This window comes from Neopelma chrysocephalum, unplaced genomic scaffold (genome assembly GCF_003984885.1).
Source record: "Neopelma chrysocephalum unplaced genomic scaffold, ASM398488v2 Primary Assembly neopelma1_43, whole genome shotgun sequence".
Taxonomy (NCBI): Eukaryota; Metazoa; Chordata; class Aves; order Passeriformes; family Pipridae; genus Neopelma; species Neopelma chrysocephalum.
Genome location: NW_020897702.1, coordinates 8,616,317 through 8,643,915, shown reverse-complemented (window position 1 = coordinate 8,643,915; position 27,599 = coordinate 8,616,317). Strand labels below are relative to the sequence as shown.

The 27,599-nt window shown below is 40.2% G+C and overlaps 1 protein-coding gene across 3 annotated transcripts in view; it reads left to right on the top strand.

Moving 5' to 3' along the window:
* Positions 1-3,571: 3,571 nt before the first annotated feature.
* ZC3H12C (zinc finger CCCH-type containing 12C) overlaps positions 3,572-27,599 on the top strand; it is a 45,609-nt gene continuing 21,581 nt past the window's right edge. Inside the window, exons 1-2 of one of the 3 annotated variants that reach the window (XM_027677260.1) lie at positions 3,572-3,655; positions 24,504-25,270. In XM_027677260.1, the coding sequence (XP_027533061.1) occupies positions 24,576-25,270 (695 nt within the window). In that variant the 5' untranslated portion in view covers positions 3,572-3,655; positions 24,504-24,575. The other 2 variants (XM_027677258.1, XM_027677259.1) reach the window with 2 other exon arrangements.

The following is a 27,599-nucleotide window of genomic DNA, read 5'->3' as shown; positions in this document are numbered from 1 at the left end:
GGAGACACTATTACACCCTCTGTGATATAAAGCTGTGCCTCACTAATGTTACCATTAGAAAAGCTTTTCCTCCTTGATGCAATTTAAGTCCATTACATCTTACCCTACCTACCATGAAGAGATTATTCCCCTTCTCTTTGCAATGGCCATTTAAGTACATAAAGACTCTTAGTATGTCTACCTTCTGCCTTCTTTCCTCTAGCCTGAACAACTCCAGCTCCTTCAGTCTTCCCAGTTCTATGTTCATCCTTGTTGCCACCTGTCCTGGCTCCTAATGGTTCACATTCTTCTTGAGCTATGGTGTACAAAAATAGTCATTCCACTAATGTGCTACTGATACTGCATAGAGCTCGCAGATTGCTTCCCACATGTACATCTTCCTGGAATGTTTACCATTTTTGCCATGAAAACACATTGCTGACTCATGTTCAGCTAATGACTTGTGGTAGACTTCATATTCCTTTCTGATAGATTACTTTTTCACCAATTGTTCCTTTCCTGAATTTGAGCAATTTGTTATACCTGCCCAGGCTCAGCAGCTTGCGTTCATGCCCCCAACCTGTGCCTTATGTTTTCTAGACCAGTTTTCCAAATGGCAAGATCCTAACCTCCTCCTCCAGCATGCCTGCAAGTCCTCACAGAACTGAACAGAACAGGACTTAGATTCCTAGAGGATCCTAGCTGGTAAACTCATTTTGACACCAGCTGTTGATACCTACTCGATAGGCACAGTTATCTACCTATTTAAGCTCCAGCTCCACACCAGCTGCACACAGACTACATTTCCCTAGCTTTTTATCAGAATACCAAGGTGCAATACAAGACAATGGAACACTACATTTCTGTATGATTCAGTTGCTGTGGTAACACAAATTAACAAAATGTACATTGTAGCAGTTTTGTCATATAAGCATGTAGGCTTTTCTACACAAATAATGGCAGAAGCTGCCCAAGATTCTCAGATGAAACAGTATCCGCACAAAATGTGATGGCTGAAAAGGTAAAATAACGCCAGGTGGAGGCTAAACAAAGAGCTGACAAATCATCTAGACATATCAAGAATGTCAGTTTAGAACCAAGGACTATTACTGTGGTTAAATGGAAGAAAAGGATAAGCGTCTACCTGTAAAAGATGCTCAAATGACTGAAACAGAAAGCCAGCAAGAAATGGACCTTCAAGTAAAGCAGCAGTTATTCAAGAAGACAAAAGCGGCAGGCACTAATACTACGACATTCTGCTGAAATCTGTTATCTGCTCTGGCATATTTGATAGTCTCAAGCACAAGCTGGATCAAGAGAGTTTGGGCAGGGTTTACCTAAGAAGTAGGTTGTTGTGGATAGAGGCACAAAATGCAGGTTTCCCAGACCGAGAGGGTGAGGAGTAGGTTCAATTATAGGGGCTGGACAGCTCTCTGGACAACTGCAGGAATACAAGATGTATTCTCTATATCAGAAGCAGAAAATATTCAAGTCCTGAAAAACAGCTGTTGCTCATAAGGGAAGAGAGGAAATGGCAGATTAAATGCACAGCATAATTGAGAAGGGAAAGAAATTCTGAAAAGATGTGCATTTTTTTCATACTTAAAAAAGATAACTGATGCAAAGCTGCAAAAAGTTTGAGTTGACAGAGATTCATAAAGAAGACAGAAGGGAAACCAAAGTTCATATGTATAGGACCAGTTTTACAGAAAAAGTATTGTTTATATACTTTTGCTATTCTGTATTGTTATGTTGTAGTTATACCAATATAGATTCTGGAAACAAAGGAGGTTCTGGTTTCCAAAAAGGGCAGAAGGTCCCATTTTTCCTTTTCTTGCTTTTAAGTACTGATTATCCTCCAGCGTATTCTCATTCACTAACAACTTTTTCTTCTATTAGATGACCAGGAAAGTGTTATGAAACTTGTGAAAGTCCCAAAGAAGCTATGGAAATTCTGGGCTTCATCAAAACCTGAAGAACAGTGATGGGGGAGTGATTGGGGACATACTATGGGGAACGAAGAGAAAGATGTGGGAAGTTCTGGAGGAATATGAATCCCCAACCTCTCCTGTCCTACCCTGAGAAAGTCTTTTAACACTTACAACCCCTCCTTCCAAGGTACCACTGGTGTATTTCTGTTTTGTGGTCACGGAACAGAAAAATCCTGGATTCTGACTCCCAAGTGTCTGCTTTAATTGCGAAGTATGTTGCTTCCTAAGGCAATGGGGAAGAAATAAGGTCTTACCAATGAGCAGTGCAATGACATCAAGCATCTCACTTCATTTTGAGTACACCTCACATTTGAGCAGACATAACTCATGTTTACGGGTGGCATGTTTTAAGATACTGTAGGATTACAGAATCACAATCTTTTCAAAACAAATAAGGTCAAAATGATGTTTTACACAAACTTATCAGGAAGCATAGTATAACAAGAAAAAAGATAATGTGAAACTCTTGTGACTTTAAGTAGTTTCAAAATCAATTCCATATTATTCTGTCCTTTCTTATTCTGATAATTGAGAATAATTTTCTCCAGCACTGCAGTGCTTTTAACTGACTCATATGTTCCTCAATCACCGGCAAAGGCTTCCATAATAAGCAGTAAAGTAGCACTGCAAGTGTCAAATTCTTCAGTCTTGCTTTCACCAATTTCCTCTATTAAATTAATATTCATAGTCACATTTGGACACCACTCTGGCTTGAAACAGCATCAGCATGTGGGACTGAGGGAACAAGCATTTTATTTATTTTTTTTAAGTAGAGGCCTCAAATTCCTTCTGCACACGTAAGTAACTAAACAGGGGAGAGAAGTGGCCTCTTGCACTGAGAACTGAACACTCCAAACTCATACCTAGGATGGGGATGAGATACACTGAAAAATTCAACACACCTTGTAATGAATGAGTCAAATGAACAAAATCATGCCATCACTCTACAGACTGTATCAGCTCTAAGAGGGAGGGTTTATGGAAACATATATAAGAAAGCAACATAGCCCTGCGCCTCCACAGTATTTTGTCCAGGCAAATCTACCACATTTTATTGGAAAAATAACTACTGCTAAGTGGCCCTTCTGTGTAGGATTTGTGTAAACTGGATGCAGAATTTAAAAAATCTAGCCCATCTTCTGCTGGGTACCAGAAAAAAATTTTATAAACTCCAGTAGTAGAACAGGAGTGGGTAATAGTTATATATATTCACATTTGTAGCCTGTGAGTAGCAATAGCTGTATGTCTTATCTTGTATACGATACACTCCGTCAGCTACAAGCCGTAATCACAACACCAGACTTTCATTCATATCTTCAGGTCCTGGCGCTAAGCCGCTTCGGCAGGAGCACAGAAGGCAGGGTGGGATGCTGAGAGGTAGATTGCTTCATCTGCATAAAAGTAACTGCGGGGTGGGAGGAAACATCTCGTAATTAGAACACGGGACGGAAATTAAGGTCTCTACCAACTCTGCCATAGACATAGAGTTGAGTATCCCTGCCAAAAAGCTCTCCGACAGCCCTTTCTCCAGCTGCAAAGCTGGGGCAGTGGGGCACAGGGGTACCCGCACAGTGAGCGTCCCTGAGCACCCGGAGGTGTTCTCCGATGGCGGCAGGACCTTTGCCGGGCCGGAGGACCAGCTGTCCAGGCCGCGCCGCCCTGGCCCTCCCCGCTGGCCCCAGCCGGTAACGTTGCGGTGTTCTGGGAGGGGGTCACCACGGCGGCCTTCGGGAATTCTCGGAAGGAATCCACGGCGCTGTGAGGGAGCCGTGTCCCTCGGCTGCCCACCCCCCGCGGCCGCTGCGGAGGCCGGGCCGGGCCGGGCGGTTCCCCAGCCGGGTTTCGCGGTGCCCCGGCAGCAGATGCTCCCGCCCGCCCCGGCTCTGCCCGGCGGGCAGCAGGGAGGGGCGGCCCGGCGGCGGCCAGCGGGGCCCCACGCAGCGCCTCCCGCAGTACGGCGGGGATGCGGGCGCCGGCGGCGGCGGGCGAGGTGAAGGCGACCTTGCGGCCGCTCCTCCCGCCCGCGGCGGCGGCTGCCAGCGGGCTGCAGGTGGGTGGCAGCCCGCGGGGGCTCGAGAGCTCGGCGGCCGCGGGCGGGCCCCGGCGATGGGGGCGGGGGGAGCGCCGGGCCGCGGCCGTCCTGCTCCGCGCCCCCGCCCCGGCGCCGCCCACCGCTGGGGCCGGGCCGGCGCGTGTGTCCGCACGGGGCCGCGGCTCCGGCCCTGCCCCCGGCGCCTCCCTGAGGTCGCCCTGCGGAGGTCGCCCCGGCGGCGGAGGCCGCGGCGCGGCGGCGCTTCCCGGGGAGGGAGGAGACAGCCCCAGCCCTGTGCCCCGGGGGGCTGGCGGGATCGCCCCGCGCCTCGGCAGGCCCCGTCCCTCCGGGAAGCTCTCCCCGACCTGGTCGCTGCCGACCCCGGCGGAGCCGCTAGTCGAGCCGGCGGGGCGGCCGTGCCCCTTCCCCAGCGCCGGGCTGGCCCGCCCGCCGGGCTGCGCCGTCCCGGGGACCCGCGGGCACCGGGAGCCTGAGAAGAAATTAAAAGTTATTTCAGGTACTCTTACCTACCCTGCCGTCCCCCTGCTTCTAACTTTTGGGGTTGGTTTTCTGGGTTTTCTTTTAATAGCTCTGTGAGAAAGTGTAGGTTTATCCCTGCGCTTTGAGTGAGAGAACCGTCTGCATAAGTTGGCTTGCTCTATTTAACAGAACCGTGATAAGTGTTGGTTTCACCATTCTCAGATCTGGCTGTGGCTTTTAAGTTTTAATTTCTCTTAAAAATTAATTTTCAGTCACCTGTGTGTTTTGGACCTAATCCTGCAGGCATGTCTGAGTGACGCCGGGCATGTAGGGTTGTATTTGTGGAGCGGTGACGTTATTTTATAATGCCCCCGGGGGAGGAAACTCCGCTGGGCTGTGCTTTGCAACACCTTCTGCAGTCGGACCTGGCCCTGTCTGACACTCCTGTGCCAGGTTCTGGTTTGGTAGCTCTGACAGGGCCAAATAGCCCTTAAGCGATGGTGTTGCCGAAAGTTGGGTTAAGTAAACCCATCCTGCTGAACAGTAAACCACACTTCTTGAACAACAGATGTATTGAAATATCTTGTTTACTGTGTCTTGTCCTCTTGATCTGTGTTTGCAAAGCAGAGTCATAGTTCATAATTGCGGCTCTTAGGGTTATGCAATTAACGACATACTTAAGATAGCAGTAGTATAGTCTTTTGATCTGGAAGGAAAATAAACCATTCAAGTATGTCTGGGTTTTCAAATTGGCAGGGTATTTCCTCTTCCACTGTCTCCTTACCACGAACCATTTGCCCATGTAGCGTGCCTGCTAGTTGAAAATAGGACTTCTTCCAAGACTGTATTAGATATATTTTAGTGAAATAAATTTTCTATCTGGTGATGCTCCAAAGTGTAATCTGTCATGAATGGATATGAATTCAAGCATGTTTTTATTTTAAAGAGAATTTGTTATGTCAGTTTAAAACATTTGCAACAATTTTAAGGAAGTAGGAGGAAATTTTTCTGTTTTCTTTCTCCCTGCTCCCCCTTCCTTTTTATTAATTAGACTGTTTAGTCTTGAGAATTCAAAAACTTCCTTTCTTTTTGTCTTTTCCAAATGGGATTACTTGAAACATATCTGGGTATTTCGACTGTCTACAAACCTTGCCATGGTTATTACACCTTTATTACTACACTGGACTTCCATAGGGCAGCAGTCACTTGGTGGTGTTATAATTAACATTACCATTTGCAATCTTTTTAAAAATGCAGTTATTATTTATGAGGTCCTGATAGACAGAACTCCACTAGCAATATTTTTACATATCTGCAAATCACAACGCATTTTAAAACATGTTGTCTAATAATGTAAATGCAGAAAAGTGGAATTTATTGAAAGTATGCAATTTAAAAACAGCCCCATACTCCCAACCTGACAGAGCGTGAAGGGATTATCCAGACTTGACTCATCTGTGTAGATTGTGCATTTCAGGCTGACTGCTGAGTTGAGCAACACTCCTCTGGAGTGATTTCACTGCCTGCTTCTCTGGGTTGTACAAACTTTTAAAAGCATTATTGGTGTTCCAGAGCTGTTCGTATTTTTGAAGAAAACTAATCTTGCAGTCAGTAAGACTTGGAAAGATTGGAGATTCAGTTTGATGTTTGATGAAACCTCTTTACTGTTCAATTTTACATAGGTAAATTGAAAACCTTATGAGGTTTTATTTTGTGAGATCTTATACATCCAACATGCAGTTGAAAATACTCTTTAAAAAAGCTGGAAAAAAAGCAATTCAATGTGAAGTGAAATGAGGAACTTATTTGGCTCAGGTCAGTTTTTGTTGTACTCAGAAATGGCTAAGGCTAAGCATCTCCATTCAGTAGAAAGGAGATTTGTGACTTAGTTTGACTTCTTGCATTACAGAAGTCATGAAATCTTGTTTGGTATTTTCTGCATCAGATCTGCAACTTCTATTTAGAACCAGTAATCAAAAAAAAAAAAAGTCTGCCTTAAAAACTTAGTGTCTGCGTAGTTTTTTCCTTAGTTGCACTTTATTTTTTAATTAAAACAGATCATAATCTGGATTTGTAGCCTTATCTTGCAATCATCAATCTCTTCATAGTCTGTATTTTAAATAATTCTTAAAAAGTGAAGTGCTTCATAGAGAGTAGTAAGTAGTAATAGTAGTAAGAAAGTGGGAGTGAGGGTTATAGTAACTAAGAGGAAGGATAGAAAATGTGTGATGTAAAACCTCCTTTTCCTCTTCTGTAAATATTATTCTGCTGCTTTTGCTGTTCTGTGAAGCAGTGTCTCACATTTGGGTAGGTAGTCATGGATAAGAGTTTTTTTAATTTATTTGAGAGATATTTCATCGTTCACTCATTTCCGTAGTGTTTGTTGCCATGGCATCTAGCTGGCGGCCTTAGTAGTGATCAAGGTGATTAGACTTTGTTTTTTTGACTTGTGGTACTGAAAACTGTATGAGGTACTGTGAGAAACAGATGTTGTACCAAGACTGCAGTGAGTTGTTTCTTTGAAGAGACTGAAATGTTTCTGTTCTCAGACCGAAGTTGTTGTGTAGTGATTCTTTATATCTCTTATTATATATAGTTATGTTTAAAATGCCTCCTGTCTCCAAGCTTGCTAAATATTTACAATAAATATACTACTTCTGCCATATGTTTGAAGCAAGAAACCCATTAATTGTACAAGCCCATATTTTTATGCTTGAAAGAATTGACAATTCATCTTAATTACTAAATTATATGTTAAAGGTAGAATATAATAAGAACAGAGGTGAGATGGTGTAACAAGCAGCAGTCATTATTTTTACCTCCTGGTCTCAAACTGCAGTTGTTTCAGTTAGCAAATAGATAGAAAATCAATTGTAATCTGCTCATAATTGCCTTCCTGGTAGAGTTATGAGGCATTTCACCTGCACTTATCTCTTCCCCATGCCCTCCCTGTCTCCCTTTTTTCTTCTTTTTTAATTCATTATTTTTTTCTCACTATCTGTATTTTTAGCTCTATATGCCTTGTAGAATAGGCAGATCTCCAGAGTTAGAGGAGATTTTTCACTGTAAAGCTCTGCATCTTTAAATGTTTTTGTGTAACAGCTTGAGGCTCTGTCAAAAGGCATGTTCATTACCAAGTTGTTAAGTGATGAGCAGAAAGTGACGGAGGATTTCATAACCTTGGGGCTTTCTGCTTAGATGAACTAGGCATTTCTCTTTTACCTATCAGGATTGATTACTTCAGGTTAGATCACATTTCTTGTGTAAAAGGCTGAGCTTGCGCTACCAAAAATCCAAATTGTGTTTTGCTTAGCACAAAGTGCTGGGGTTGACATTTGCCACTGACTTTTGCATTCTGCAAGGATGTATTACCTAGTTAAGGAATTATTTTAGCTTTTTGGTAAACTCAAGCTCTATTCATTCTTGAGTCATAGCTGCAGAGTGAGAATGTTTTGAAAGTGTACCTTAGTTTTAAGACTTGTACTTCAGCTGTCCTGACTGGAAAGGTCCAGACAAGACATTTTCAAAGTTTGCCCTGGGGAGTAATGAAGCTCATCCTCTGCAACTGTGAGATTCATCATTCTTCCAGGCTTACCTCACAGCATGTGCCAGACTACCTCTCCTGTTGGCTTGGCCATTTTAAGGTTGTATTTGCTTGATTTATGATACCACTTTAACACTTTAAAATTGGACATACATTGTCCTCCTCCCTGGGAGGGTAGATGTCTGTTTGTATATTTATATGTTCATGTGTGAATGGGTAGATAAATACAAAATAGAATGCTAGACCATCCCAGGATCTGCTGTCCTTTGAATGTAGCAACTTCATATGTGCTAACAAATGTAGCTCCCAATACCTCTGTTTTAGACCAAAATGATTTGGTTGTAAATTCTTTCAGGATAAAGATGTCCTTTGCATAAAATTTCTGCAGGATTATACAGACTGTTTAAAATGTATTCCATCTAAAAATTATAGGTTTTTTGTGGGTGGATACTGAAGAAACTTAAGCTTTATTCAGGAGGGAGGATTTTACTTTATAGGAAGCTGGTATTTTGAGAAAAGAGTGGGGAGAGAGGAGGGAGAGGCAAAGCAAGACATTCAGTGGTTTGGAGTGCAGGAACGCTTAATGGACATTGTTAATCCTCCCAATGAAAGAAATACAGTAATTTCTTTTGGTATGAAAGGAATGTCTTGGGAGGTGGTTGAAAGTTGCAGAGGAGTGCCAGGAGAATCAGTGTCGCTGGAGGTGTTCAGTAAATGTGACATGGGTTATTGCAAATACCTGAAAAGCACTCTGCTTGCTACAGGTAGGTAAAGCTCAGAGGGTGGGAAGCATCTTAAAGAGTAAAATCCTTGAGCCTTTTGCTAATAAGTAAAAACAGGATAATTCCTAAATGACTGTTTGTGTGAGCCATGCTCCCTTATGAGCTGTAAAAACTAATGTGTTAAGTTGTGAAATCAATGAATCAGTCCCATCAAATTTTGACGTTTTGTGATGAACTGAAAATTTCTCTTTTGCTATTACTTAGATCTTTCATTTTAGGATTAATGAAATTTGGTGGTTTGGCAGAGATTGCCTGGAAAAGGGACAGATTGCATTTCCTTAAGCAGAAGCTACTTTCCTTTAACAGAAGCTACTTCCCTAGTCTCCTTTTGTTCTTTAAACTGTTAACGTAAGTAGCTGGTATGTAATTCTTCATCTCTGTGCTTTACCAGTTGCCATTATAGTTGGTGCCCTGACTCTCAACAGGCCTCTTCAATCCTTTGTCATCTGTACAGCTAATCTTTGAGTCGCTGAGTTATCTAATCTTTTTAGATTCAATGCATGGCCTCATTCTTGATGAGAAACAGTTCTCTTATAAAAAGTGCCATAAACACTTTCATGGAGATAAACACTTAGTGGAGAGTCCTAGAGCATCACAGTTTGCAGCAACATCCCCTAAGGTCTCTCCACCTTAAAACTTTCAACTAATTTGAAAACCTCAGATGATTTTTCTTCAGCAGTAATTCCAATACAAGCTATTTGTAATGCCAGACACACCTCTGGAAATGGTTTGTTCTGGCTAGAGAAGGGCTGTGATGTACAAATGCCCAGGGCTGTGCACCTGGGTTCACGAGTCTCTGTAGCAGCTGCTTCTGGGATTTGTGCTGCCATTCTTGCTGGGCTGCCAACTGGACTTTTGCCGCTCTTGCCAAGCTGTGTATTGGACTTATTAGAGTTTCTGGAACTGTCACTGTTGGGATTACAGTCTGGCTTTCTTGAAGTTGTTGTTGAGCCCATGCTTACTGATGAAAGATTAAAGTTAGCGTTTTCTGCTTCAACTACTGTTTCCCTAGCCACTTGTTCACTTGTCTTTTAGTAACTTTTTACTGTAGCTGTTGTGTGGAAGAAAATAACATCTGGTATCATGTGTACATTGATATGACTTTCATCTGGTTCCAGCAAAAGACAGCATGGCTCATAAATGTGTTTATTTAGGTAGTGCCCACTTGCTGGAGTTTGACTTTACTGCCAGGACTCATTCAAATCTTGACTTTCTTTCTTATGAGCTCTTTGCTCTGTTCACTGAATTGGCTGTCACTTATAAGTGAAAAGCACCCTTGGTAAACCACCCTTGCCTGATAAATTAGGAGAACCTAAACTACAGATCTCACAAAGATTTAGCATGCATTTGCATTGTGGAATTATGCAGCCTGTCTTTTTCAAGAGTGCGAATAATTGTTCTTTGGTTTTGATAAGTATAACTCTGTTGGTACCGTGCATGGTCTCTCTGTAAGGTTTTGTTCACTATTTGGTGATGGTCTTCCATCTGATTTGTCTCATAAAACTGGCAGCTCCAAAGTTTTGTGAGGCTGTGGTAGGAATCTGTAGTTCACACGGGACACTTTGCTAAATTTTGGATGCTAGTATGTTACAAATCAGCTCCCTTTTGATATATACAGCTGTTGCAAGAGAGACCTCAGATAAGTGAATTCATTAGTGTGAAACAAGCATCATCATCTTAAGGCTGATCTTTCTTGCTGCCTGCTTCTGTGAGCAGTTTGATTTGTTCATCTGCAACTTGGATATACTCATCGGTATGCCTGTGGGAGCTCTGATGAGAAAATGTTTGTAGCAGGCAGACTGAAAACAGATGCCTCCAGTGGGCATTGTAAATAGGGTTTAGTTCATCTGCTGACATGGAATCCTTTTGTGGAAAGTAAAGCCTCATCCCTTGATAAGTGCAAGATGATGTTGCAGAAATAGGTAATAAGGCCAAATAGGCTGTATTAGCATCGTGTCAAGCAGAGTGATCATTTACCTCTTTTTGGCCCTGATGAGTTTGCATTTGGAGCATTCGGAGCACTCTGTCCAGTTTTGGTCTCTGAAGGACAGGAGAAGACACTGATTTAGTGGGCAAGTCTAGTGGATGGCTACCAGGATGATTAGGGTGCTGAAGTACATTGTGTATAAGGAGAGGCACTGGGAGAGCTGAATTTGTTCAGCCTTATTTAAGAGAAGACTAAGGGGGAATCTTATTGCTGTCTTCAGCTGGTTAATTTGAGGGTATGGAGAAGACAAAGTACTCTGTTTGGAGGCATGTAGCAAAAGGGAGAGAGACAGCAGTTGCAAGTTACAGCAAAAGAATTCTGACTGGAGATTAAAAAAAATGTCACCATGAGGATAAATATTAAATAAATATTAAATATTGGGGCAGATGTTTGGGGAGACTGTGGAGTCCCCAGCCTAGGAGATACTCAGAAGTTGACTTGGAAAAGACACGGAGCAACCTACTGTAGTTGACCCTGTGTTAAGTGGGGGCTTGTTGGACTAGCTGGCCTCCAGAGATCCCTTCCAAATTAAATTATTTAATACCAGATGTTAATAGCATCATCAGTTCTGAATTAAGCATTCCCATTTGCATCTGTTGTTATCAGATCTAACTTCATGACAAGATGGGACTCTGAAGAGCAAAGTGTGAGCTCTGGGGGCCCAAAAGGGCTCAAAGTATTAGCCTTAATGAAGAAGTCTGTGCATGAGTTCACAGGTCTAAAATCTAGCTGGCTTTCCAACTAAATGGAAGAAAATTTGGTCTGCAATATTAATTTCTACTTTAAGAGTTGCAGACTTCTGAGCTCAGAATGAAATTACTCTCAGACTGTGAAGACCTAGAAAAATCATATGAAATCACTAATATGGTTCATCTCTTTTTGATGTATTAGGTTATTAAACAGAAGGGAGCAATCTGTTTTATTAATGTGTAAAATTTTAGGATTTCAAAGCCTGGTGTATGTAGCTCAGGGGACTTTCTGATGGTCTCTCCTGAGTTCAGGGATACAGTAAATCTGAAGAAAAGCTATACTTAAATGACAGGAAGTAACATAGACTTCTGTGTATCTGTTTACTTTCTATTTCTTTTTGAACTTGTATTTGCAGCTACAGTAACTCACTTTGTATACGATCTGGCTATTGTTGCTACTTGCCAGGACTATTAAAAGCTTCCCAGAAAGTAAGAAACAATTATGTACTAAGTATGTCTCGACAAACTGCATGATCTGTCTTCCCAGATTCTTAACTTACTAAATCCGGGTAAAAAATTGAATCTTAACATGTTCTCTGAGTCTTTCATCCTGGTAGAGAGTAAATGGCAAGGTTGAAAGTCTTGCAGAAAATCCACTGCTGGCAGCTATCTCGCAGAAGGCTCCAGTCCAAAAGGACAACTGCAGCCGTGTGGTACAGGCACAGGAATTGTCTCTCAAATAAGCATAACACTGTGAAGCCATTTAGGGCAACACAGAGTCCAACTAACACCTTGAACTCTGTCCAGGAACCCTGGAGATTATGGAGCTGTATTGCCAGCAACATGGCCTGAAACATAACCTGGCCATGTCTCTAGACAGTTTGAGAGGCCTATTTTCCTCTGACGAGCTTTTCAGACTCTTAATAATAGTCTGTGGCACAGATAAAAGATGTTAGGTTGACTAGCTAAGTCTCTTGAACTTGGATTTAAGTGAAGAGAATACTTTTTTTTTCACATAAACATGTTAGTTTTGTTAGAGGATTTTCTTCTGACAGAACAAATTTGAATAAAAGTACTTTGCTAAGCATGATGGTGTACGCTATGTACAGTTGTAGGCATTGTTTGGCTGCCCAGTATTGTCACAGGGAAAGTTAATTAGACAGTTCAAATTTTCATGCTCAGAAAGCATCCAGACAGCATGACTCTTTCTGGAAGTGGGAGAAGATCAAATCTAACATGTACGTATTGCTGGAAATTCTTTTTTTCTTTTTTTTTTTTTCCCCTGGTATGCTTTGCATCTCAGTGTCTGCTTCAATTAATAAATAATAAAATTAAAAAATAAGTTAAACAGAGTGGGTCTAGTTATAATCTTAAAATAAGCAATGCTCCCCCATTTGATATGGAAATGGGCAGCGCATTCCTCACTCCCCTGGTGTTCCATCTTAGTGCATGGAAGGGGGTTTCAATGCTTCCTGGCTTGCAAACCCCTGAATACTTTCTGGTAGAGCTGGAAGGCCCAGCATTAAAGTATCCAAACTGCAGGTTGAATTTCCTTGGGTTTCTTTGGCTGTTTGTGTAAAACAGGATAGGCCGTTTGGTGTCTATAGACTGGAATTTGAAAAACTGGAGGATGTTTCTTGTTGGGTTTTTTTTTTAAGGATTTTTAGTTTGGGTAATTTTCTTGATAACTAAAGATGTTTTGTACTCTTGCATCCCTAAAAAGGACAGAAATAAACACAAGATATTAAGTAGAGTTTTAAAGAAAGCAAAAAAAAACCTCTGTTAGACCTATCTCATGGTGCTAGTGGCAGCTATTGTATTTTTCCCTTATATTTGCATTTTTAAATATGATAAAAAGGTGGGGGGGTTTTCACAGAAAATGGTAGCTGAGGGCTCGGTCCTAAAGAAAGACTTCACCAAATGGTGTGGGTCTTACACGTGGCTGTATCAGAATAGGGGATGAAGGGATCTACCGTTATGAATACAGGCAGAGTTGCAAAACTGAACCTTAACCAGACAAACTGTGGAAATGGTCATATTGCTTATGTGCCTAGCAAAGGAAAACATCTCCCTGGCACATCTGGTGCAATATTCTTGTGTGTCTGTTCCCCCAAAAACCCAAGAATTTCTGGCCACGTGACTTACTGCCCTTGGAAACAGATTTCCGCTATCATGATGTCTGGGTGTGTGTCCCGGTATACGTGTGCAGGTGTGGTTGTAGTGGCTTGTATGTTTGTGCTGGGTTTTAATCACACTTGAGTTGGAGCATCCACTTAAAAATGGGAAAATCCTTGAGGCTTTGATGTGTCATTGTGGCAGAGGTGGCCAGCAGTGTCCTGGGCTGTGTTAGAAGGAGTGGTGCAGCAGGTCAAGGGAGGGATCCTTCCCCTCTGCTCAGCACTGGTGAGACAACCTGGAGTGCTATGTTCCAGTGCCGGGCTCCCCAGTACAAGAAAACATGGGCAAATTGCAGTGAATTTAATAAAGGACTAGGAAGATGATAAGGAGACTGGAGCATCTCTCCTAGGAGGAAAGACTGAAAGAACTGGGACTGTTCCACCTGGAGATGAGAAGGCTCATGGGTTTCTTATCAATGTATATAAATACCCAAAGAGTGTGTGCAAAGCAGATAGAGCCAAGGTCTTTTCAGTGGTGCCCATGGACAGGACCAGAAGCAATGGGCATAGACTGTTCCCTCTGAACATCAGGAAATGCATTTTTACTGTGAGGATGACCAAGCACTGGCACAGGCTGCCCAGAGAGGTTGTGGAGTCTCCGTCCTTGGAGATGTTCAGATGCTGTCTGGACAGGGTCTGGGCAACTGGCTCTTGGTGGTCCTGCTGGAGCAGAGGGTTTGGACTAGATGATCTTCAGAGGTCTATTCCAACCTCAGTGATTCTGTGATACTTTGGAAGGAGCACAGCATAGGGATCCATGCCTGCAGTGAATATCTGAAGTTATGGTGCTGAGACAATGACTTTTTCACCATCCTCTTAGGTTAAAAAAAAAAAAAATCAAAACTATTTACTTTCAAAATGAAAGTCTGCTTCAGAAAATGTATTTCATTTCAGGAGCTACTTCTCAGGGTGGTACTGAAGGGTGACGACAGTGTTTTTGCTGTTGCAGAATGCTTTTTGTGTAGTTGGCTGGTGTGGCTCAAGCCTGTTGGGCTCCTAATGCAGGCAAATTGTGCAGCTGCGGGCAGGCACCTTGTCATCTCATGATGAACAGCTCATGGTCACTGCCTTTGTCTACTGACAGACAAGGAAACACTGGATCTGTTTTTACCCATGGTTAGCAAAAAAGTAATCACTACTTATGATAAAACTTAGAGGTTTAATCTTCTCTTCAAAACATTAGAGGACGTCATGATAAATGTTGCAGGTTTTGCACAAGTTTTGCATGCAGTCAATACTGCTGATCTAGTGGGATTACACTAGAAATTGTGGACATTCTGACCTTTTTTTTAAGGTGATATTCTTCTGGAATATGCATCTCTGCTTTTTAAATTTTAAGGATAACTAGAGAGAGATCAGTCTTGTTTCAAAGAGTGAAAAAACTCTTCACCACTTTGTTTTAATACATTTGAAAGTGCATATTTTTCTACAAACATTTACACTGCATTTGAAAATACAGTTGACCCTTATTCTAAAATACAGCTTTTTTAAAGGATAGTTATTCTCTTAAGCAAAACATTACTCATCTTTATCATAATGTCAATCCTTTTTCTGAATTAATGACCACTTTTTACTGGTCATTTAATTCACTCTTCTATATAGTTGTAGAGTGGTGGTGGTTGTTTGTTTTTGTGACCATTCCTCAAAACTACGTAAACTTCTTTCAAGTGTTCTACTTAGTATAGTTTGCATCTCTTCACATACTAACTGGAAAAGAATTTCTGTTGTATTTCCACCTTGTAATTTTAAAGATAAGCATCTCCCTTGCAGCTCTCAAGTCCAGCAGTAAATGTAGGATATTTTGCAATGGCGCAGTGGTGAGTTGTATGCTGTAGCATACAACCTTCATTTCTATTTTATAAATGCTATGGTTTTGCTGTGATTGTTTTAGCTTGTGCAGTGTATTCTTGCAAATGCATCATTTATTACTGCAGGCTTAGCATAAAGTTCTACAATAAAAGATAATTAAATACTTTAATGGGACAAGTTGTCTTTCTAGTTGCTGCAATAATACTACTTGAGTTACAGAATGACCATTTTGTATGCTGGCATAAAATAATTTATTTTTAAATAAGGCTTTGTTTTCAGTGTGTTTGAAACAACAAGAGTTGGCTGGAACTAGGAGCTTTTGGGGGGGGGGGACTTTTTTCCCCTTTTTAATAGGGCTTCCATTATATCTTCAGCCTATGTTAGCTGAATTTCACAGATGCTCCAGCTCTTCCTCAGGTCTTTCTGATCCTTCCATGCATGCTTTTCACACCAAACTGGGCAGTGTATGGGGCGGATGATCTCTTTCTCACCCCTCACCCAAACCGAGGGGTTCACCCTTGTCTGTGTCTCCCTACAGCATCCCGTCACCTTGCTGTATGCCATTTGGAAATCTCCTTCTACCACGGAGTCCCCAGCCTCATCACCTCCAGGTAATTCAGGATTTTGTGCTGCCCTGCTGTTTAATCAAGTGGCATTAGGGACGTGACAAGCACTGTACAAAATGTCCAATACCTGGCAGCCACAAAAATAGGATTTTATAGCTTCCTTATCTTGCAAGACCAGAAATTTGAAGGAGCTGTTGTGTTTGCTTTGTATTTTGGTGACCAGATTTAACTGGTCACCAGTTTAAATGCTCTTTGTATTTTGGGTATGGTGATAGGAAATTGTTGAACTAGTTATTGGATTTGGAGGTTTTAGCACAAGAAGTAGAACGTTGCCATGTCCTTTTGTGATGTATACCTTCTAGTGATAGTCTTACAGCTTTTCACAGTTTTGATAGGAGAGCTACATTGCTTTGTACTAAGGTGTCTTTGGTGAGTTCATCATTCCCAGAAGGAAGCCTCATGTACTGGTTGAACCTTAATATGAACGCTTTTCTATCATCACAAGTGTGATATAATAGGACTGTCTGACACTTTGTATACCTTGGACAGCCCATCGTCTTTTAGGGAAGAGCTGAGAAGATGCTTCCAGAACAGGAAGCTGGTTTAAGCAACTGATGTTGTGCATAAGGTAGAATTAGAGAATGCCTTCTTAATTCATGCAACTACAGCTTGCTAGAATATTTTCAGTAAATTAAACAATATGACATTAGGTCTTCAGATTGTATCTGTTCTTACTGTGGTCATAATGCTGCAGCATAGTGTTTTCATGAACATTAATCTGCAACTAAAGTTTAGCCCTGGTTCCTTGAAGGTGGGGAGTTGGATTATGGGGGGTTGAGGAGGGACATGAGACAGGATAGTATTCTTATTGTTACTGTAGAGGATATAGAGGGGGCAGATCTTTGCGAGTGAATGTCTTACAACATTATTTTTAAGGCAGATTTATAAGCCAGATCATACACTTGCCCTAGATCTGCTTGTAGAGCCCTAAGTACACCAATTCTCTGCTACAGAGTTCTGTTTGTTATAGATGTCTGTAAAGGGTATCATGTGTCCTCTGCAAAGCAAGGATCACTGGTATTGCAAAAGAAATACCTGCTCTAATCAGGGAGATACTCAACGAATGATTAGCCAAGTGATCCTGATTGCATTTATTGATAGTTCTTCAACATAGGTGAACTGGACTCGTTTCCTATTTTGCTTACAGAAGTTTTAATATGCTTAACGTTATCCAATAGTGGCAACTGAGGTAGTCTAAATACCACAGCAGGGACTGATTAGCTTTTTCAGATCACTGCTTTTATTCACTGTTTGCAAAGAGGCTTAATCCAGTGCTGGAGATCAGGCATCCCACTGTGCTCATGGGTAGCTTTCTCTCACTCTTTGTGCTCACAGTGGCAGAAATTAGTGAGGAGTCTCCTCCTGCCTCTGACTTAAAAGCCCCAAAATTGTGGTGTTAGTAGTTGTTTTTAGGAGTGTTTAATGAATAGTACAGAGAAACTATAGTTGGAGTTTCTTCTTTGAAGCTTAATATCTGGGCACATGATAAATGCATCAGTGTAATAGCATGATGGTATGTAATTTCATTTACTATGTTGAATTGCTTTAATATCCACATAAAGCTTGAGAAGTTACTCAAAACAGTTCTAACAAACCTGTTCTCGTTGTTTTCTTCTTTTAAATCACAGTAGATATTTCCCAGCAGTTTGCCTGTCCTCGCAAACAGAGAAGGACAGCTGCCTCTGTGGTTCTTAGTATTGCTTTTAGTCATGTAATGATGCTGAAGTTCAGTAAATACACTTTTCTAGTAATCATTCAGATGAACACTTGCAAATGTAGAATTCCTTCCTTCTGTGTGTTGACCTGTCTTCACTGAAGTTATCAGCAATGGCAACTTCTTACTTGAAAGTCCACAGTGCTCCACTTTTTTTTTCTGGCATCAAACCTTGCTAGTTTTATATTGCTAGATGTCTGTGTTGGGCAATGAAAATGTTAGGCAGTGAGGGGAGATGTGTACTGGAGTTTGTTTCTATGTGGCTTACTTCAATTAAAAATAAAGACAATAAAAAGTTGGCTGTAGCCTCGCTCCAGACTTTTGTTCAAATATTCTGTCATTGTGAAGAGATGGAAAGATCTTGGCATCTAGAACAGATCTATGGGGGGAAAAAAAGGAAAGAAGTTCTCTTGCAAACAAATATGAGTGACTAGAGAACAAAAGAGTGGTTAATAGTTCCTTTCTATCAAGTGTTCTAATGTTTCTACTGCTTAAAAATATCCATTATTCCACATATTAATATTATGTGGTTTTAGTTTAATCACTTTCACCTTCCATTGAAATTATGCACAGGTCCTCTAAGAGTTGTGTGTAAGTGCAAATTTGTTTCAATTATTGACTAATGTACAAAAGTGCCAGAAAATTCAGAAAGCTGTTTCTGAATACATTTCAGTACTTAGTGTGGGCTCCTTTCATACCTCCTTGTGCTTTATACCCATATGATTAATTTTGCTAACAAGAAAAGGGGACTACAATAGTTACTGATAGATTTATTTCTCTTTAATATTTTTCCTGACAAAGAACTTTTTGTTTCCACAATAGAGGGGATTATATTCCTTGAGACTGATATATTTTAATAGAAACTCACAATTTTTACTACTTAAAAAATAATTCTTTTCTTTGTTTCATGAATTAGAAACAATGAGGAGAAGCTGAAGTCTGCCCAAGCCAGGTGTTTCTTGTTGGCAGCCTGCTCCCTAATGACTCTGGCTCTCATACAGCAGCTGCCTGCTAGTCTCTTTTGTATGGCCTATTGTTGCTGCACACCCCTCGTTAATACACATGCTGCCCGGGGCAGACCCTGAGAATGACATCAACTTGCTTATCTTAGAAACCTCCGAACCTGATGCAGGGTGGGGAGGTTGCCTTGCATCTGCCCAGCCAACTAATTGTGAGCTCTCCGGGTCGTGATTGGCTCCGCGGCTGCTCAGTAATAGGTTAAGCAAAGACATCGCGGGTCCATCTGTTCGTCCATTCATTGTTCTGCTTGCTTGCCTGAAGTCTGCAGCTGAAATCGTGTTAAGGAGTTGCTTCTGGAACAGCTACGAGAAACTAATGTCTGTGTGTTTTCCAGCAAACGTAAGTATATGGGCTTCTCTCTGCACAAATGGGATGTTTCACCTTTCAGGTGTTTCAGTGTTACCAGTTTGCATTTGGACAATGAGCTAGCGTGTGTGTCAGCTGAGATTTGCACACTTTGGGTGTCTCTTGGAAAAAGAGGGAAAGAAAAACAGTTATGTCTTAAGACTAAGTATATTAAAGAGCAATGATCTCGCCCAGTGTGTTTTATTAAGGAACTTTCAAAAGCATCGGTAATGGTGCATTTCCCAGAATTTGAAAATGGTAGGCAGTAGCCATCAACAGAACAAATTCTCTCTAGCCCACTGGGGAGATGGAGAGGTTTCAACTTTATAGGTATTTACCCTTTTTTTGCAAATAAGCTATTACTTACATTGTAACTAGTAGAAAAAGCTTTTAAGAAAAAAAAATTAAAGATCTTTTCCATTATACCATACAATAGGTGAAATTTCCTGTGTTTGTGAAAATAGGAAGAGCTCCATTGCGGGCTATCTGAAGATACTGTAGTGTAAGATAGAGCATTAGGATGCTCTCAGATGTTCCAGTCAAAGGTTTTGTGCTTTGAAAGCTAGTTATCAGTGTGTCAGATCTAGCCTGGCTGTTTTTATAAAGTTTCTAATCTGTTTTGGTTTATGTTTTGAGTTCAGATGTTAGGCTGAAGAACAAACACAGTGTTCTCCATGAGCCTGTGTTCCAAGGATCCTGTAAAGAAAAGGAAAAAAAAAAAAACAAAACAAAACAAAGACCTTCATATATCAGTTGGGAGGGAAAGAGAGCATATAAAAGGGTTAAAAAGAGGTTTGCATTTCTACCACATGCCCTATTGTTTGAACATATGCATGAGTCTATTGAAAGTTTTCAGAAGATGGGCAGGCCACCAGTTGCTGGTCTCCTGCAGTTCCAGTAGACATCTGTTGCCCCAGAGCATTAACCAATCTGTTCAATGGGACATCCCTCCTTTGTTGGATAGAATGATGCAGACAACAGCACTTGCTGAAATACAATGGTGATTAAATACATGGAAACTACAGCAGTAGGTATTTATTACATATTCATTATTTTATTTGCATTATTGCAGTATCTTTTGGATACATTCTTTTTTTTCTTTTCTGATCAACTCTGCTCTTCTGCTTGTGCAAGTAATGAGTGTTTCAACAAACTGATTTCAATATTTTCCATTTCATGTATAGAAGACTTAGAAAAAGTCTGCCTATGTGAAAATATGTTGAACTATTTCCTTGTGGAATGTATCTTTAGAAACTTTTTGATGGTCTTTTGAGAATACACAATTTCTCTTATACTGTGCCACATGACACACTATATTACTCTTTGTTATTTTCCTTTGTGAACTAAATTCACATTAAATTGCTTCTCTTATGCTCAACTGTAAGTGGAAAAAATTCTGAATATGCAGTAAAAGATTAGATGATCTACTTGCCTTTGAGAAATCACATTCCTTTGAGAAATATTTCTGGTTTGTATGAAGGTTAATCAATAGGCTGCTTGTTGATGGTTAGTGGAAAATAGTGGTGACTTCTAAGAAACGGGAAAAGATTACACTTCTACAATGCTCGTCTGGATTTTTACATTTATACTCGATAAATGTCTTTGACACAGTATTTTAGGCCTTTAACAGTGAACCTAATGTGAGATACTGTACTTCTAAACAGGCTACAGTTTAAAGCTTATGTTGTCATAGCTATGTCTAAATTGGGAGTTACCCATTTTATTGACTTTTTCCATAAATAAAATTTCATAAAATTCTTTTACTAGACTGTGGTGAGCATAACCAAAAGTTGAAGACTTCCTTGACAGGAATTTTTTTTTTTATTATTTTTGTTTGTTTGTTTGGCTCTCATTTGAGTCAGAATTCATAGCAGATACCTTTTTTAGCTCTGTTGCATTGATCAGAAAGCGTACTTTAAAACCATATGTGTGTAATGAGAGTTCATTCTAAATAAAGGAGTTCTTAGCTGATGTTACTCCTTGGATGAATATGACCTTTTCTAGTTTTCACAAGCTTCATTGTCATGTATAGAGGTACACTAGTGTTTGTTTAGAATACAAATACATTCAAATGGACTGGCTGGCACGTTGCTCTTCACTAACCAAATCAAGATAAAATAATTGGCAGCATTCAACAGTGACATCTGATTTTCATGGTTCTAGTCAATGAATCTCATAAAGGACATCATGATGGGAGCTCCAAAGTGTAATGTTTCTAAGAGATGCTACTGACCACAGATATAATGTACAAAGTTCACAGGCATTGTAAAAATTTGCCTGAAAATAATTGCAGTTTGCATGCAGGGTTTAGGCCAAATGCCAGAATAGTGTACTGCTTGTGCAAAACTATTTAAAAAATCTTTAGTTTTGGGTTTACAGTACAAACATAATTTTAACTACCCTTTTAAAGCAATAGTACAGTGACTATATTCTATATGTGGGAGATGTTAAAGCTGCTGCTTTTATTATTCTGTTCTTTAAATAGTTTCTGAAAAACAGTAGAGTTCTGTGCAAAATAAACAATTGTATATTGGAGCATGATGGAGATTGACAGGAGACTTTAAGCAGATAGATGTGAGGCTGATTATGTATATTTTCTGACAATGGACCAACCTCAGTCTGCGGTCATTTTTCATACGCAGTTGATGTGCAAATCATCTAAAGTACGTTTCATATAATGCCTGATCTTCAGACACATTCATATGCTAGTGACTTCTTTGAATCCCATTGGAGGGTGTTATGCTTGTAGTTGCTATAAAGCACTTAAACTTCAAGAAAGAAGCGATTAGAGAATGACTTAAGTATTATTTTAACTAACAGTAAAAAAAAAATCCTCCTTCTAATCTATGTACTTCAGACTTTCATTATTTGATGCTGTTAATATGCAACCTCCTCTTCCCCCCCCTTCCAAAAAAAAACCTTCCCTCCACTTTTAGTTCAATACTAAAATGACATTTCACAGTACATGGATTTAGGCAGTGACCCATTATCTCCCTGTATTCTGCAGCAGCGGTACATGAGCCAGCTCAACTTTTCAGTCCAGCTTAAAAGTGTTGCCCATTAACTAGACTTCCTCGAGTCAGAGCAGATTGTGGGGTTGGTGGAACAATGATGTCGGGGCTTCCAGATTGGTTTGGCAGCTGCATTGTTCTCGGAGGGGAAACCAGACGCACTTAAGTCCCGCTCTCTTTCATGGGCTTTTGTTCATACCAAATTATTCTTTCGCTGTGCTAGTATTCATGATGGTATGTTAAAGGAGCGCATCCTAGCAACTGGAGGCCAGTTGCTAAGCAGCCTGGCTTCCAATAGGGGCTGCTTGTTTGTGATTTGTTTTAATTATTTTTTTTTTTTGTGGTGTCAGTTCTGTGAAGGCCACAGTGTTGTTTTTTTAACTGTATCCTTTTATTGAGATATTGTGATTTGTTACTATCTCTGTGCTATCGAGTGTATTATCTTAGTTAATAAATCATCATATGAAAAGGTTAATTTCCTAAAATCTTGTTGTATTTAATCTGTGGTGTTGCTTGAAATCCTAAAGCTTTGAGATAAGAGAGGGCAATATTCGTTAATACGCTGCCTGAGAATTACAGTCCTACTGCCTTTTAACAAGATAAGATCTAAGTAAAACTTTGTTTTCTTTTCTATCAGTCTTGTCTGGATTAAGGTGTTGGAGATCAAAACATTGATGATAGATAGATTTATTTATTTTAACTAGGTAAAGTAAGTTTTTGTGCCTCATAACTAAAAAGCTCCACCAGAGTGGTGATGTCTTGGGAGTCAGTGCCTATAGAGTCTGCTTTTACTGAACCATGGATTTGATTGTTTTTTTGATTCTCTCTAATCTTAATCCTGGATGAATTTCTCTGGTGCACACTAGCAAATCTTTATCCTAAGAAGAGCAGAGTACACTGTATTTTAAAAATACTGGATGATTCTTAAATGCTCCTGCAAGGGGATGGGCGAATTAATGTATTTTGGCTGTTCAGGAGATATACCTGTAATTTGTATCAGTATAGGTCAAGAGGTTCTGTTGGACATGTTTTTCTAAGTATGTCCTCCTTGATGAAATTTGTGTCTGTAGTGTATCTATCAAGTTCAAATGAAGTCCCTTGCCTCTATATCTTGTTTTATATTCTGCCTTGCAAGATGGAAGTGTGAAAGAACTCTTTGTTTCACAGTCTTTCCTTAATTTAAATTCTTCTTTTTCATGGTAACCCTGCAGTACAATTGGTCCATATGGTCCATTTTTATTTATGAGAAATAGTTTATCTTTTACTTTCTTTATTGGAGTAGTTAGCAAATATTCCTGCTTGAAAGAACAAAGTAAGGGAAAGAGGTAGCAATCTGCCTTTAAGTGTAGGCTGTGGAAGTAATCTTTGTGATGAACTGGATGGCTAACTTCTGAATAATTACTGTTATGCAAAATTCCTCCAGAAAGACTGATATGGCAAGTGTATGAAGTCCACAAAACTGCAACTTGTCTTCTTCCATTCTTCCTAAATGACTCCTGTCTATATATGTATAGTTTTGATTCAGCAAAAAGGCTTGTCCATGTCTAGTCCAAGAGCTGAAATCAGCTTTTAGTTTTGTTGACTTGTTGGCTTGGTGAATGATCTGTTGCAATCAGTGCAAAAACTTCCGTTGACTTTATTGGCCATTAGATCTATCCATGTCCATAAATACTGTATGAGCTAGTAATACAGCACTCTGTGGAGAGCAATTAGTCTTTCTTGGCTTAATTACAACTTTATAAGGGAATTCAGACATAGTTTGATTGTATTCACTTGAACAGATAGTGTCTTTCAGGGCCAATAAGTTTTTGTTTAATCATATTTTCTGTTACTAATAAGCTAGATAATCTAATGTTATGCTAATGTCTTTCTATTCAACATAGTTTAAGATATTTAGTTTAAAAAAGCTTTTCTAGTACTTGTATTTTAGAGTCACATTTTTTCATTGTTATAATATAGACTTAAGCTAGAAGAAATATCTCATTGTTTTTAAATCATGACGAGTCTCCTGTCTCTGTGCTGCAGTAGGTAAACTTGCAGTGTTTGGTTTCGTATTCTTTCATAAATCCATTTCTAGAATTGTGTAAGTAAAAACATTTGATAAACTCAGAATGGTTAGTTATTTATCCACTTAGCTATAGATGTTCCTTAGGAAAAGTTTTTCCCACAAAAAGTTTAAAGAATGAAAATGTTTAAAGAAAGAAAAAGGTCCTGTTTCTCTGCTGGGAAAGAATAAATGCAGTTCTGAGGAAGCAGCAAGGAAATACAAAACAAGTCATGCATGTAACCAGTTGCAACATTTTTGTTTTCTCTTTAGGAATACGGAACACTTTATATTCAGGAATACAAGAAAAACAACAAGGTGGAGTCAAGTACATGCAGCAGCTTCATGGGCTTGAAGGATCATCTGGGGCATGACTTAGGCCACCTTTATGTGGGGAGCACTGGCACACAAATAAATGCAATTGTACCTTGGTCAATGGTGGAGAAGCCAACAATGGATAAGGTTAATTCTAGGAAAGAAGATGTAGAAAAGGAGGCATCTGAAGAGACTTCCGGAAGCTCCAGCTGTGACTCTGAAGAAAGCACAAATTCTGATAATGATTCAGAGAGACTGAATAATTCTGCATCGGAGTCACATTTATTGCCTAAGACTCACCGAGAGCTGTGCCGATCTCCTTGCTTAGAGCCTCATATACTAAAAAGAAATGAAATCTTGCAAGACTTTAGGATAGAAGAGGCTCAGATAGTACCTAAGGAAGTCAAAAAGCCCCCTGATGTGGTGAAAGAATATCAAACCAAACTGGAGTTTGCACTTAAGTTGGGTTACTCTGAAGAGCAGGTTCAACTTGTACTCAATAAACTTGGTACTGATGCTTTAATCAATGATATTTTGGGAGAACTTGTCAAACTTGGGAATAAAACTGAGACTGATCAGACTGTAACTAATGCTAACACTAGTGTAATGCGTGAAGCGTCTTCCCTAGAGTCTCAGAGGTCAGAGTCTCCACTGCAGGAGGATGTGACAGAGGATGGTGACAACCTGAGGCCAATAGTTATTGATGGCAGCAATGTTGCAATGAGGTATGTGACCATGAAGGTTTTGCTTTTCTATTTAAATGGAAACAGAATGGCCTTGCCCCATTCAAGCACTGATGTTTGGTATAACTGCCTAAAAAACTATATGCAGACTCTCTTGCAAGCATCTTTATCAACCACACAGTATGCCAGTCTCATAATGAGGCTAGAGATCTGTAGGGCTACCTTGGTTTATACTCACTGTTACAACAACCTTATGTTAGTGTCAGTCTCCTTTTGTAGGCAGCTATCAAATCTCTTCTTCCCACCAGTCTAGTCTTTAATTAATTTTTGGTAGGCACCATTGCTACAGGCACAATTGCTATGGGCAATTGCTGTATCCAGTTACGTACAGAAAGCTATAGCAGATGTAAGATTCCTTGAGATTATAAAATAGTGAAGTAGAATTAAGCAGCTTAAGGGATACTTCTTGGTAGGCTAATGTATGAGAACTGATCTGTCCATAAAATTGGTCTTGATTATCAATGTTGGAGTTAGGTTTTATTGCCATTAATTGTTGAGATTAGCATGCTTTAGACTTTCACTTTTGTGCCCCCAGATGGCACATTTGCCTACAGCATTACTAATCTTGATCCCAGTCATTTATGTGCATATCAAGAACCTTGCCTGTGAAGGTGAGAGGTTCCTACTTCATCTGTGACAAAAGAGAGAAGGAAATGGCAGAGCTGAGAGATTAGGGGTTATGGCAGTATAAATAATTAAACAATAAATTGATCAGTAACTATTTGAGTAACTCATAAGGATTATCTGATTACTAGCACTATGGTTCAGAAGGTCAATATTAATCTTCTGATGGCTCAATGTGGTTTTTATTAGCTTAGGAATAAAAGACATTTCTTAATGCAAGACATTTCTGGGTTAAAAAAACCCTGGCCATTCCAGTTTGTTTTTTTTTTTAAGGCTTCTAATCAAGTCAATTCCCTTTAAATGAGACTTTTAAAAATTAAATTTAAATATACCTCTTATTTACACCAGTATAGTGGGTTTTGTTTATTTAAGCAGATGAGTTAACCCATAAAGCTAGGATATTACTTTTTTAATAGGGGGTATTTGTGTGAGTTCTTTCTACTGGATGTGTCATTCCTTATCTTTTTGTTCAAGTTAAGCTGTAAAGGAAGTAAGTCCAGTTGAACAAACACTATTCTGGTACTCAACCAAGAAGATACTCAGAGACTTCTAAAAAGAGTTTGCATTGTATTTCACATAAATCCAAAACAGTTGTGTAAGTGTTAGGTAGTTAGTGCAGCTTAGTCTTGGTGGGTGGACTTAGGTTCAACTTCTCCTACAAACTACATTGAACACATTCCAGAATTAGCTCCATATCTGTCAGTTTTCCTTAATGTTCATTCAGCTATTGGCATAAATATTTAGGACCTGCCTTACTGTGCTCAATTTACTTTCTTGACCACTTACATCAAATGAGCCAAATACAAATGTATACAGAGCCCTAAAAGAGATTAAATCTATTAATAGAACATTTCTGTATCCAAGAATCAAATTTAACAGGTCTTTACTTGTTTTCTACCAAATGCAATCACAGAACCATTCAGTTTGGAAGGGATCTCTGGAGATCCCCTACACAGAGCGGTGTCAGTTCAAGGCCATGTCAAGTTGAGTTTCAAATGTCTCCAGGGATGGAGATTTGACATATTCTCTGGGTCAATGTTTGAATGCCCTCATATAAGAAAGTTTTCTTTATTTATGTTTAAACAACATTTCTTCTATTCCATTTTTTGTCCATTGCCTCTTGTCCCATCACTGGACACTGGTGAGAAGTCAGTTTCTGTCCTCTTTATTCCTTCCCATCGGGTATTTATAGATACGGATAAAATCTCCCCAAGCCTTCTCTTCTCCTGGCTGCACAGTCCCAGATCCCCCAGCCTCTCCTTGTATGACGGGTTTTGCAGTCCCTTGATTAAGTTTGTTGTCCCTCATTGGCCTTCCTCTAGTATTGTCTATGTCTCTTATACTGGGGAGCCCAGAATTGAACCCAGCACTCCAGATGTGTCTTACCAAGGCTGAGAGTAGGGGAAGGATCATCTCCCTTGACCTGCTGGCAACACTTTTCCTAATGCAGCCCAGGAGACTATTGGTCTTCTGTGCTGCAAATGCACCTTGCTGGCTCACGATCAGTTTGGTGTTCACCAGAACCACAGTGTTCTTCACTTCAGCATTGCTTTCCAGTTGGTTGGCCCCCAGCCTGTATTGATGACTAGTGTTAGTCCTCCCCAGGTGCAGGATTGGCATTTCCCTCTGTTGAACTTGCAGAGCTACCTGTTGGCCCTTTTCTATGCCTCGGCCAGGGTCCCTCTGA